At 35.3% G+C, this 13,746-nt stretch overlaps 1 protein-coding gene across 1 annotated transcript; it reads right to left on the bottom strand.

The window, feature by feature from the left end:
• Positions 1 to 6,599: 6,599 nt before the first annotated feature.
• Positions 6,600 to 8,369, bottom strand: LOC149194500 (acid phosphatase 1-like). Its single transcript, XM_089407648.1, has 3 exons — positions 7,968 to 8,369; positions 6,967 to 7,176; positions 6,600 to 6,867 (listed from the first exon to the last, which is right to left on the bottom strand). The coding sequence occupies exons 1-3, from the start codon at positions 8,342 to 8,344 to the stop codon at positions 6,690 to 6,692; spliced, it is 765 nt and encodes a 254-aa protein (XP_089263774.1). The 5' UTR covers positions 8,345 to 8,369; the 3' UTR covers positions 6,600 to 6,689.
• Positions 8,370 to 13,746: the final 5,377 nt, after the last annotated feature.

A 13,746-nucleotide genomic window follows, 5' to 3' on the forward strand; every position in this document is an offset into this window, starting at 1 on the left:
GAAAGGGAGGGATATAGTGACAAAGTTGGAGGGAAGAGAGAGAGAGAGATGTGGGAGAGTGAGGGATGTAGGGGAGAAAGGTAGAGAGGGGAAGGACCCGAGAGAGAACTTGAGGGAGAGGAGGAGAGAGGGAGGAACAAAGAGGGAGGGACATATAGATGGAGTTGGAGGAGGAGAGACAGAGTGAAGAAGAAAGACATAGAGAGAGAAAAGTGGAGATATATATATATATATATATATATATATATATAAGGGATATATAGAGAGTGAGTGTGTAAGTTTTAGGGTGAGATAGAGAGACAAAGAAGGAGAGATTGAAGGAAGGGGGTAGAGAAGGAGAGAGGGAGGGAGATAGTGACAAAGTTGGAGGGAGAAAAGAGTGAGAGAGGGGGGGGAGGGGGTGGAGACAGAGAGAGGTGGGAGATAAAGGGAGAGAGAGGATGTGAGAGAGAGGGAGAGAGATATGGAGTTGGATGAGGAGTGAGAGGAAGGTAAGAAGAAAGACATAGAGAGATAAAGGTGGAGAGAGAGAGAGAGGGAGGGAGTGATAAGGGAGATAAAGGGAGAGGGAGAGAGGAGACCAGGAGGGAAGAGATATAGAAGGGGGAGAGATGGAGAGAAGGGGAAGAGAGAGGGAGGGAGAGGAAGAGGGAGGGAGAGATAGATGGATATGGAGAAAGAGTGTGTAAGTTTTGGAGGTGATGTAGAGAGAAAAAGGAGAGGCAGAGGGAGATAGAGATATAGATGAGAGGCAGAGAGAGGGAAGAAAAGAGAGATAGAGAGATGGAGAGATATATATTGAGAGGGAGAGAATGTGTTTTTGTAGAGGGTGAAATAGAGAGACAAAGAAGGAGAGATAGAGGAAGATATAGATATAGATGGAGGGGGGAAAGAGGGAAGAAGATTTCTTGCACTAGATGCATTGATTTCAGTGCAGATGATGAATTCTAATCCTATTTGATTGCTTACACTAGATGCATTGATTTCAGTGTCCATATTGATTTCTAACTATATTTTATTGCTTTCACTAGATGCATTGTTTTCAGTGTAGATAATGATTTCTAATCCTATTTGATTTCTCGCTCTAGATGCATTGATTTGAGTGTAGATGGTGATTTCTAATCATATTTGATTGCTTTCACTAGATGCATTGATTTATAATCCTATTTGATTACTTGCACTAGATGCATTGATTTAAGTATAGATGTTGATTTCTAATCTCATTTGATTGCTTTCAATAGATGCATTGATTTCAATGTAGATGTTGATTTTTAATCTCATTTGATTTCTTGCACTAGATACATTGATTTCAATGTAGATGTTGTTTTCTAATCCTATTTGATTGCTTGCACTAGATGGATTGATTTTAGTGTAGATGTTGTTTTCTAATCCTATTTGATTGCTTGCATTAGATGTTGTTAATATTGAGGTTGTAGATTATTAAAAAAATATTTTTTCATGATATATTTGGTAATACCTAGAGAGACACTATTAATAATTAATTAGTTGTCAAAAGTTGTGATACCTAGACTTAAAATGAAATAGATATGGATAACCAATCCTCCTGCAAAGTGCAAACTAATCCTTGACAAGATCGCCTCCCTTCTTCATCACCAACTAATTACTAATAGACAATTACATATATTCAAAATTAGTAATAGATAATTGCATACAACAATGTATTCAAAATATTTATAAGAGGAAAATATACATTTATAAACATTAAAAAAAATCAAAATATTATTGAAGGAGATGTAATAATTGTTTGGAGAAACAAATAATGTAAAGATTTTATAAATCTGGCCGCTCATTAACAAAATATTGAAAAATACATTATTTCTTGACATTGCAAAATAGACTATAGATAAAGAAGTCATCAACATATTCTTGAAGGAAATACATTATTTCAAACATTAGGGAAGAAAAAAACTTCAAGATATATCTAGCAATACCTGGAGGAGACACTATTTAGAATTAATTAGTTGTCAGAAGTTGTGATACCTAAAATTAAATGAAATAGATGTGCAGTATCAATCCTTTTGCAAACTATTGACAAAATTGTCTCCCTTCTTCATCACAAACTAATTACTAATAGAAAATAAATAAACATATAAAAATATAATTATTGACAAAATTGTCTCCCTTCTTCATCACAAACTAATTACAAATAGAAACTACATACAAATATAAAGATATAACACAATAACTGCAACATTCATAGACAATACCATCCAAATCCAACCACATAAACTCATAAACCACTCAAAGCATCTAAACACCTTACAAACCATTCAAGTTAAGAAACACAAACTAAATTAAAGAAGAGAATGATGGTCATGCCAAGCAAAGAATACATAATGTGAATTTCAAAGTTTATCTCAAACATATACATAATAATGATAATTTAAAAATGTGACATTGTTGCCATCAAATGGAACCAGCTTAGATCCATCTAACATACGATCTATTGACATTAAAATATTTACATAACATGTACATCTAGACATTTTATGAGGCAAATTAAAATTGTTTTTTATTATTAACATATTTTTAAGTATATGTCAATATTAATTCGTAAGATATTTTATCAATAACCTAATTATAAGAATTAAACATCTTACACACACATTTTTTACTTCTAATTACTTTACAACATATTCATTTTTATTATTATTATAGCTCACATTATTTTTCTATTTAGAGCATAATATTTAACTTTTATTTTTATTTTAAAGGGGAATGGATGGACTAACAGAATTACACATCCCCTAGTTGTAGAATGACCCTCTCAGCTCAATCAGACATACACATCCCGTGGCACTGGGTTGTAGAATGAGCCTCTGGGCTCAATTAGACTTACACATCCCCTCAAATGGGGATGTAGAATGACCCTCTCGACTCAATCACTAGCTAGAGAATGTAAGCTTTCTTTTTAGAAATTGGTCCATGGAGACCCAAGCCAACCAGAAAATCTTGTGTCCTCCATGAGATCGATATATCTTTTCCAGTGAGATTTTTTTATGGAACTTCCCTAGATCGGGAGTATCAGTGTGAGGTTTTTATCGTTACACACATGAGCCTGTCCTATCACTTCTCGTGACCCAATTGCACTTGCACAAATAACAAGGCAGAGATGGTGGCTTTGTGGGGTGCTTTGTGCTTCTTGACTGGCCATTGAGGAAATTTACATTGTCAGAGACTCCCAATCGATCATCAACTGGCAATAGGGAAAATCTTCCTCTAAAACTCCTCTTCTTTTCCACTGGATGCAACTCATACGTGATCTGTCAATGTCCTTCAAGTGAATATCCTTCTCCCACATCTACCGAGAACAAAACTTGGCGGCTGACCTCCTATCCAAAAGCAACAACTATGTTCCGCCTGGTGTTGCTCATTTTTTTCCAAAGAAAAAAAACGGTAACCTTTTATTTATAAAATGAAAAGTTACACTAGCAGATGCATTTAAGCATTTCCATAAGCAGCCCATATGGGCTCGAGTGCCTTTGCACCCCACGCGACGTTAGAAGACTAACGTGCATAAAAAAGAATAAGAAATGAGAAGAGAGGAGAGAGAAGAAAGAGGCAAAAAACTGAGATCCGGCAGTGAGTAAAAACTCACACTTCAAGTTTTTCTCCCCTTTTTCTTTTCGACCTTGCGCCACTCTCCTTGAGTGGGCTCGATCGAAGCTATGACTAACTGTGTTTCTGCTTTCTGAGGGGCTGTTTCCTTGTCTGAGTCTGAAGTATCTGAGAGGTGATGCCGTTTGATCCCTCCCATACTTTGATCCTTGCTTGTCTTCTCTGCCTGGTTTTGATGGAGCTTTGTGATCATGTTTTCTGTTGTATTTTCCTTCTGTGTCTCCATTTCTTGGGATACCTCTGCATGGGTGTCATCCTCTTCTGCTTCTGATTCTTCATCATCTGAGTCAGGGGGGGGGAATTGCCATCCTTTCCTCTTCTTCCCTTTCTGCTTCTTTTTACTATTTGCTTTTTTTTCTTCTGGGCATGTGCTTTGCAGGTGTCCTATCTGCCTGCAAAGCCTGCATCTGAAAGCAGTGTTTTCATAGTCTAGTGCTTGCAGCCAGTTTTGTTGTTTCTAGATCAGCTTTGTGCTGTCTGGCAGCCCTTTGCTTAGATCTGCTTCCACATGAATGCGTGAAAAAGTGTAAATCCTTTCATCAGTCCTCTCCAGATCTGTTTTGATGTATTTCCCTATGTTGTTCCCAATTCCTTCCAAGACTTGTTCACTCCAAAAGTGAAGGGGAAGGTTGTATAGACGGACCCAAACCGGTACTTTGGATACAGTCATGTTGTTTGGATCGAACTCTGGGAACCATGGGGTCATGAACAGCCCCGATGTTCCCCAGAACCAAGGCCCATCTCTGATGATTTTTTCTCTGAATTCCGAAGAGGCGAATCTAACTATAAAAAAACCCTTGGAACATAAATGTATATCACATTCCATGGTCCAAGAGGTGAAGATCCAATGGAATAGATCCATTGGTTTCGGCCAGAAACTGTTAAAACGGCAGATTAGGGCCTGCGTTTCATAGGACTTTACGAAAACATCAAGTCCTGTAGAGTCAAAATTTAGGGCTGGGGTTTGCCCTAACTGATCTACGATGTATGGCCTAGGAGTATACCTGCCTTGATCTGGAGAGGACCCTGTGTCTTTGTTACCCTGAAGAATGTTTTTGTAGGAGGATCCTCCTTTGGGTTGCTGCTGAGATGCTGGTTTTTTCCCCTTGTCCCCTCCTGAGGAGTTTTTGTCTCCCCCTGCACTGCTTGACTGGCCCTGAGGAGGGGCTCCACCTCTCAGTCTGAGGTTCAAAAGAATGGTTTCCCCTGGGCTAATCCCATAGCTTCCCATGGTTCTGTTGTCTTGGAGAGACCATCTGCCATTGACTAAGTGTTGGATCTGGCTAGGGTATCCAGTCAATGTACAGATTTTCTGCTTCAGCTGCAACACAGTATTTTCTGCATGTACCCAAACTAAAGAAGATTGCGTCTCTGGGGTTTTAATGAAGATCTGAAAGGGAGTTACCTGATGTCTGCAATTTTGCTGAGTTCCTGCTTTGCCTAAGACGGTGACGTTGCTGGTTGCCTTGTGGTCTAGCTGTCGGCGATCTTCCCGATCTGAGCTTCTAATGCGGCATTCTACCCTTTGCCTGTCGCGATCTGCCGACTCTCTGTTGGATCGATGTATAAAACCACCTACCAACTGCCTGAGCTCCTGGAGGTCTTGCTTCTTGTTCATATTTGAGAGATCCGTCCTGGGTCTACAGGGATTGGGCCATGCAAATGTGTGCATAGGCGGATCTGCTCCATGCAACCCTACGACATTGCATGCATGTCCTGAGTTGGCAGATCCGGTATTTTTCAGGCCGCTGTCTGACCAATTTCCGCCCCCAAATCGAGATCTGAACCCAAAAACGAAAACCAGCTGCAGATCTCTGATCTCGGACGGTATTGTTGTCTTCTCCTTCAGATCGGCCCTAGATTTATTTGGCCCATCATGCATAGGGTGATATGGGCGAAGGGTAAACACTGTACCCACGACTTCCGGCATCTTCCAGGTAATGGCCCGCATAATCAAGGCTGCTTCTGGGGTTTGAGGAGGGTCGTAACACTCCCACGCTGCGTTCTTGCTTTCGATCCTGTGGGGGACTGCGTCCTTCCCCTCCACACCGCCTCCGACGATCGCCATGCCTAGGGTTCCATTCCCTGCGCAGGTCGCAAGCTCAACGATGGCCATCTCTCATGGGTCACCTCGTGTTGCTCATTACAAAATGATGGTTGATGGTTTTGTTAGCGACACCGAGGTTTTCTTACTCTGGTGGGAGTGTTGGAGGATGCAGGTTCATCATGGAGGTTTATAATTCTTTTCATCGAGCCCTCCCCTATGTATGATCCCTCCTATTCAATTCGTCAGGCACTTTTGATACAGATTATGATGATCAAATGATCGCTCCTTTTGGTCTCTCTTTACAGATCTCTGATGGGATTTGCGTTTTTTTCTATATAGGATTTAACCTTATGATTGAGCTTTTGTATTCTCTCTTTAGCACAACTTTGTGCTTTTTATGGTTATCGGGGATTATCTCTGCAAAAACATTCCGGTTAAGATTTATGTAAATGTAATTTTATTTTTAATAAAAGATAGTCATTTCTTCAAAAATAAAAATAAAAAATTGGGCATCCATAGTTAAGAATATTATTGTGTATTTTTATTTCATTGTTAAGGCCAAGAATAAGAATACAACTAAGCTCAAGAATACGAATACCCTTGCAGCAGAGCAGCACATATTCATGTACAGAGATATATCGTACTTTCCTATTCGTTTAAACTGCTTTATTATGGTTTGCTTTGCTCCTGTTTTTTTGGCAGAAAATATTTTTATATTCTAACGTGGAATATACATATTTTAATTTTTCAAGGATTTGTTAAAATTATTTATTTTCCATAAAAAGGCTTTTCAAACAATTATATTGAGATATATGAATCATTGCTCTTAAAATTTCAAGATAAGAATAATTTCTTGAATCATTCCTCCTAAAATTTCAAGGTAAGAATAATTTTTGTAACTTCCCCAAATAAACTCAATTGAATTATTCTTATTCTTTACTTCTTACAGGCAGAGCCTATAACTAACTTGGAGCTACCAAGGCCTATAGCTAACTTGGAGCTATCAAGGAACAAAGTACATAGGATTAGGAAGCTTGAATGTACGAGCACCCACAGCGGTTCCAACAATATCGCTCCACTGATCTCCAACATTGCCCCATATACGATACCCATTCTTCATCAATTCCTCCCTCTTTTCTGCCTTGAAAACTACTGCGCTTTTCCCTTTTTCTTTGCGCTCTCTACATTTATATTTCATCAACAAAAAGGCCACACCATTACATTCCTTTCATAACATACACAATCTAGGATTGATCACAGAGGACGAAAAATAAAAGTACCTTAAAATAAGTCCAGCATACTCGGTATATCCCTGCAGGACGAGATTCTCTGCTGTAATGTTACGTTGAGATTCATCCCTTCCTGTGAGGAAGAAAATCTGGTATCCAGAAGTCTTGAGATGCTTATACAATCCCAGAATAGCAGGCAGAGCAACAGATTTACCCTTTATGGCCCAATTGTTAAAGGAAACCGGATCGAAGGGCATTCCACTGTAAAATCAGTCCAACCCAGAGGAATTAGTTGCCTTCTTACAAAATAACATAGAAAATTTTCAGCAAACATTTTAGGCATACAATCGCTTTTTAGTTAAAAATAATTTCTGATATTAACAATTTTTCATCTATGTTAACAATGGTTGTTGGGTTTTCTGTTACACTAAAATTGGCTGGCTTTAACAAATTTTCAAACCCCTAGAGGGGGTCCCATGGTGGTTGCTAGTCCAGGTAATTGAGTTCCAATGAGATGAATGTCATAATCAACTTATATATTTGTAAATTTTTAATATTTTTTTCTTCTGAACAAAAACTATTTCTAAGAAATTGTGAATACAAAGGGCATTTAGGAAGTTAATCTAGTCGCTACAAGTATAACACCAAAAATATATCTAACAACTCTTATAAAAAGACTGCCAAAATTTTCTTGACTTAACCAAAAATATATCTAACAACTCTTAAGGGAGAGTGGCTGCCAAGAATTTCTTGACTTAACCAAAAATATATGTAACAACTCTTAAGAGAGAGTGGCTGCCAATAATTTCTTGACTTAACACGAGACGATACTCAACCGACCCACAAAAATGAAGAAACCTATTCCTTAAGTTTTATCACAGTGCGCCAAAAATATCCCATAATTAAAGACTTGTGAAAGTGATCCCATCTCATTATACGAACCATAAATTTCACTTAAAAAGTAAACCCCGATTGCAGTCATATAGATCAAATAAATAAATCGATTAAGGAGACAATTTAGAAGATGTAAATTTGATAAATAAAGGATTTACCCAAAATTTCGTCCCATGTAATATTCGAGATTGGATAAGGCAGTGTCATCCACATCCATCACCCACGCATCCATACCATCGCCAACTGGACTGACTTGTTCTGTGTAAGAAACAATGTGGTCGCTCGCCATTGCCAGATCTCTTTCGTACTGCCCTGACAACATGTACTCCTGAACGTATGTCAAGCAATGTTGGGGAACTGTCCACCAATTCCTCAAATTATTCAATTCTACATTCAGCCTCCAGCTCAAACAATCTGCATTGCTCTCATTTGCGGCATCATATAGTTGGGCAAAGGCCTCAAATTTCCACCAAATGTTGATATAAATAAACGGTAACGCCAGAAATCTCCATCGTATAACAGCGCGCCTCATCATGATATTGCGAGAATTCAGAGTTATTTGAAACTATGATTCTTACTTATAATCGCTCTACCTGAACAACTGTATTTTATAGACAATGCCAGATCCGAAGGAGGAGGCAATCAATTATACTTTTTTTTTTTTCTGATTGGAGAGCTATTCGGCACATCCTTCTGCGAGAATGCGCCGCGCTTGTATCTTTTCATAAACAATTCGTGCAAACCAACCGACCAACCAAAGCATTTTATCGTAAAGGCCATGGAATAACGTCAGTTGAGACTGAATGGCCAACCCACAACACGAATACTTTTGTGCCCCGCTGCTTCTTTCCACATCGACGGCACATTCTGTTGCAGTACAGATAATTTGTGCAAATTGGGCCACTTAAACACTGCATTAATCGTTATGCTCCGTCCACTCAAGTTTTACAAGAGACCTACAGATCATAATGATCATTATGGTTTATCTAGACATATGTAGTTCAAAACAAATATGCATGCGTGCAAGAAGTTACTGTATTTGGACATTTGTTTTGCCGTACCCAAAGGGAGGGAATAAGGTGTAGTTGGAAATTATGGATTTAATAGAGGTGTGGTGATTTCTCTCATATTTTTTTGTAAAGTAGTTTAGAGTGTAGGGTGGAAATTAGGGATTTAATAGAGGTGTGGTGATTCTGCCAATACTTTTCTCGAAAGTAGTTTAGGGAATCAAATTTGAGGGGTGTGGTGATTCTTCTAACACTTTCTCTTAAAAGTAATTGGGGGAATAGTTCCGGGTACCATGAAGATGTTTGTTGTTACTTCAAAACCCGTCGGTGTTGGTAAACTTTCCAAATGGGTAACTAGGATCTTAAGGATGGAAATTAAGGATTCCATAAAAGTAAGGTGATTCCTCCAATAAACAGGAACTTGGCCAAAAAAACATGTTGGCAAGTGTTATGTATCCCAGTGATCAGAAGTTCAATGCCCCTACATGTCTCACCAACAGCACCTAAAAAAAATTAATATTGAATGAAATATACATATAAAATCTTAATTTTTAATATTGTCACATAATATAATTAGCAAAAAAACATGCAGAAGTTAAATGCCCCTACATGTCTTACCAGCTGCACCTAAAAAATAAATTAATAATGAATGAAATATACATATAAAATCTTAATTTTTAATATTCTCAAGCAATATAATTAGCAAAAAAAAAAAACATGTTGCCAACGGTTATGTATCCTACTAATTAGAAGTCCAATGCCTCTACATGTCTCATTGTCTGAACCTAACAAAATAAATTAATATTAAATAAAATATACATATAAAATCTTAATTTTTAATATTTTCAGTGAATGGTAATATAATTAGAAAAAAACCTGAATGAAATATACGTATAAAATTTTAATTTTTAATATTGTCAGTGAATAGTAATATAATTGACCAAAAAATTTGTTGACAAGGATTATGTATCCCAATTATCATAAAAGTTCAAAACTCCTACATATCTCACTAACTAAATCTTAAAAATAAATTAATATTGAATGAAATACAATTAGTTTACATTGAGAATTTGTCCTATAAAATTGAAAAAATAAAATAATGAAACTAAATCTTACAACAATTAATTAAATCTTTCAAGTAATTATTAAATAATTTTTTAAATATTACATTAATAAAAATTAATTTTAATATATTAAAATAAAACGTAATTATTAAGTAAATTTTTAAATATTACATTAATAAAAAATTAATTTTAATATATTAAAATAAAAAAATTTAGGGTTTGCTGTAATCTTCTGATCTTTGTTTCGATACTCAATTATTGTACAAGTGAAAATGCTGTTGAGTATCAAAATGGCAATGGCTCTATATAAGGTGAATGGTTGTGATTAACTAACCGAAAATAATAAGGAATATACTTTTTGATTAAAAAATCATTCCATGTTTTCATGATATTATTTGACAAACTTCAATCTTTTGGGTGAGGCCAATGTACTATAAAGTTGTACCTCTAACCATTAGTGGCCTAGTTGTACCTCTAACCATTGGTGAGGCCACTATAGTATAAAGTTGTTCCTGACATACATTCGTTTTCATTAAGTGCTTCTCATCCGTGTACTCCCCATATTCCACAATCACTTTAAAGCAACACAAAATACAAGCCAATGTTGTCCCTATAAGTATTGAACTATATTATTTCTTATGCTTCCAAACGAATTTTCTTTTAAAGCATACAAGTTTTCCCGAAGGCACTCCTCTCCCAAAAAAGGAATGTATCTATGTTTAAATAGTATCTATGTTTCTTATATTAATTTCTAATTATAAGTAATTGATTAAAATGCCATACATATAGAGACGGGGATTGCTTTTATATTTAAATCAAATATTATTAATAAAAATATTTATTATTTTATTTATTTCATATATTTTAATTATCATACAAAGATGTGTCATTTTCACTTTTTCATATATATAGATGTTATGTTAGATGAATCTAGCAAACCACGTAATTATTAGTAAAGGGGTTTAAGAAACATTAGAGTTTAGAGTTTAGAGTTTAGTAGATTTGTTTTTCTCTACACTGCATCATAATTCAGGATTTGAATTTTGGATTTTCTAGTTTTCACAGATTTCACATTATTTCAATCACCAATTGAATTGCCCTAAAATTCTAAATAAATATTATTAATATAAATATTATATTTTAAAAGTTTTTTTTTAATAATATATAAATATAGATAATATCTATATTTATTATTTTTAATATAGGGGTGAATGCATGAAGATGAGTTACACTTTGGGGCTGGTGATGAAATTTCAAAATTTTATTCTTTTAACAATGTAAACTTTGAAATGGACACTACCCGTTTTTTGAGGTAGCAAAAAAATCATCAGATTTTGAAAAACATTGATTCAGAAAACACTTTTTGTTATTTTTGACCCTTTAAATTTTCTTATTTATCAAATATAAATATCTGTTTTTAAATGTTAGTGATTTACGTGTTTGCATCATCAACCCTCCCTTTTGTTAGAGTGCTTTCGACACTTTATATTTTTTTAGAAGGCTGATTTTTGACACTTTATATTTTTTAATGTATTAACTATGCATTTTTTTTAAATGTTAAATTTTTGGACACTTTAATTTTTTTAATCCCATGGTTTTTAAATTTGATTACTTAACAAATTTTCTAGTTGTTTTATTTCTTTTTTTTTTTTAATGTTGATTACTTAAAAAAACATATATATATATAAAAGAGATAAAAAAAAACATAAAAAAGATATTTTTTTAATTTTTAATTTAATTTAATTTAATTTTATTTTGTAAACTATAATTTTTTTTTAACTATAAAATAAATAAATAAATAAAAATACAAAATTTTTTTAAAAACTATTAAAAAAAACTAAAAATATAAAAAAAAATTAAAAACCAACCTGGTTTAGAAAAAAAGAAAAGAGACAATCTTAAATAATCTAAAAGCAAAAATAAAAAACTATTAAAATTAAATTGAAAAATTTTAAAAATATAAAAAAATTATAATAAACATAAAAAATAAATAAATTCAATTTAAAAAAAAACATAATTACTTAAAAGTTTTAAAACATTAATATTAAAATCTTTATTTGTTTTATTAAAAAACCTATAAAAAAAAAATTGGACGATGGGGCTGAAATGCGAAGCCTTGACCTCTCTCTCTATATATATATAAAATTAAAAAAAATGAAATTGGAGGGTGGGCTATTCGAAGAATTAGATTTTAGCTCCACCCACTTAAAAAAAATGTTTTTTTATTTTTATTTTTAATTTTGTTGATTTTTTATTTTTTTTTTAAGAGAGCACGCTTAAAATTCGATTCTCACCAATTTAGAGAATCAAATTTCAGCCCCGCCCAAGGACTTGGTGGGGCGGAGCCCCGGGTGGGTAGAGCTGCGTGCATCTTCACCCGCCGCCTAGGGGTCTGAGGTGCAACCCCACTTAGCTCGTCGGCCCAGGGCCACACCCTAGGCCCCTACGCGAGGCTGAAATCCGATTCTCAGAATCAGATTTCTGTCCTTCCCTCCATTTTTTTTAAGATTTTGATATTAATGTTAAAAAAAAATAATTAATATTAAATTTGATTTTTTTGTTTTTAATTTTTATTATATATATCTATATATCTATATCTATATCTATATATATATATATATATATATATATATATATATATATATATATATATATGCTTTTTTTTTTTAATTTAATTCTATAAGTTTTTAATTTTTGTTAGTGTTTTTTTTGTTTCTAAATTATTTAAAATTATTTTATTTTTTTTGTTTAATTTTCTAGTTCTTTTAATAAATTTTTAAAATTGTTTTACTGGTCTCATATAGATTGTATCATAATACCAGTGATAAACTTGTTATAGTGCTCCACGCAGGGAGACTTTAGAGTATGTAACTGTAAAAAAAAAAACTAACAAAAACCGGCCTGTAGCGACCTGGAAAAGTGTCTGTAATGTAAATAAAAACATCAGTGTTTGCAGCGACTGCTATACCACTTCCTTTTAGAGGAAGAAAAAACCCGTGATTCAAAACCGAATGCAAAATACCCTGTGTGGATAGGATGGAACCATCTTCAAGGCTGTATGTCTCTTTGTGCGCGTGGATCTACAAATGGCCTGTGATAGTGACGATGGAAGGTTCCATCCACTTCTTCCTGTATTAACCAGTCTTCCTCTTGCCTTTGCGCTGCCTGCTTGGATAGGAGGTCCGCCCTTGAGTTGCGCTCCCTGTAAATATGATAACAATCAAATTTTTCAAAAGCTGCTATTAGCCTGTGTGTCTCATCCAGTATATGTCTCAAAGAATAAACAATGCAGATAGATGTTCTGTTGAGCCAGTTGCAGACAAGTTTTGAGTCTCCAAATAATTGTAGTTTAGTGCAACGTTTTTCAAGGGCAAAGTGGATGAGGTGTTTGGCGGTGGATAGCTCGGCATAATTATTTGTGCCCCTTCCCAGGTATATTTGTAATTTGAAGCAGTGTTCTTCCCGAAGGAAGAGGAGGGCTCCTCCCCCACAGCCATCTGCTTGTGCTGAGCCATCAAAATAGGCCCAGGGGTAAGATTTGTCAATGTGTTCAGGGGTAATAGTTCGAGGAGGGGCAGGAGGGGGGTCATCAGGGAGGAGAGCATAGTCTGCAAGGATGTGAGCTCTGATGGATGGCCAGGATGGTGTTTTATGGTAAAAAATTGCACGATTCCTCGCCGTCCAGATAGCCCAGCTCATGAGGAGGGGGATGTTCCTATCTTTGCCCGAGTGGTTCTCCAGCCAATTCAGCCAGGCTTCGATGATTGTCTGTCCTTGCCATCGATTGAGGGAGGGGAGATGAGATGTAAGAAGGGACCATTGTTCAATGACTACAGGGCAGGACAGAAATAGGTGTTCAGTGTCTT

The sequence above is a fragment of the Pinus tabuliformis genome, chromosome 2_2 (assembly GCF_031772625.1).
Source record: "Pinus tabuliformis cultivar Carrire ecotype Pingquan chromosome 2_2, CPIR1, whole genome shotgun sequence".
In the NCBI taxonomy this organism is placed as follows: domain Eukaryota; kingdom Viridiplantae; phylum Streptophyta; class Pinopsida; order Pinales; family Pinaceae; genus Pinus; species Pinus tabuliformis.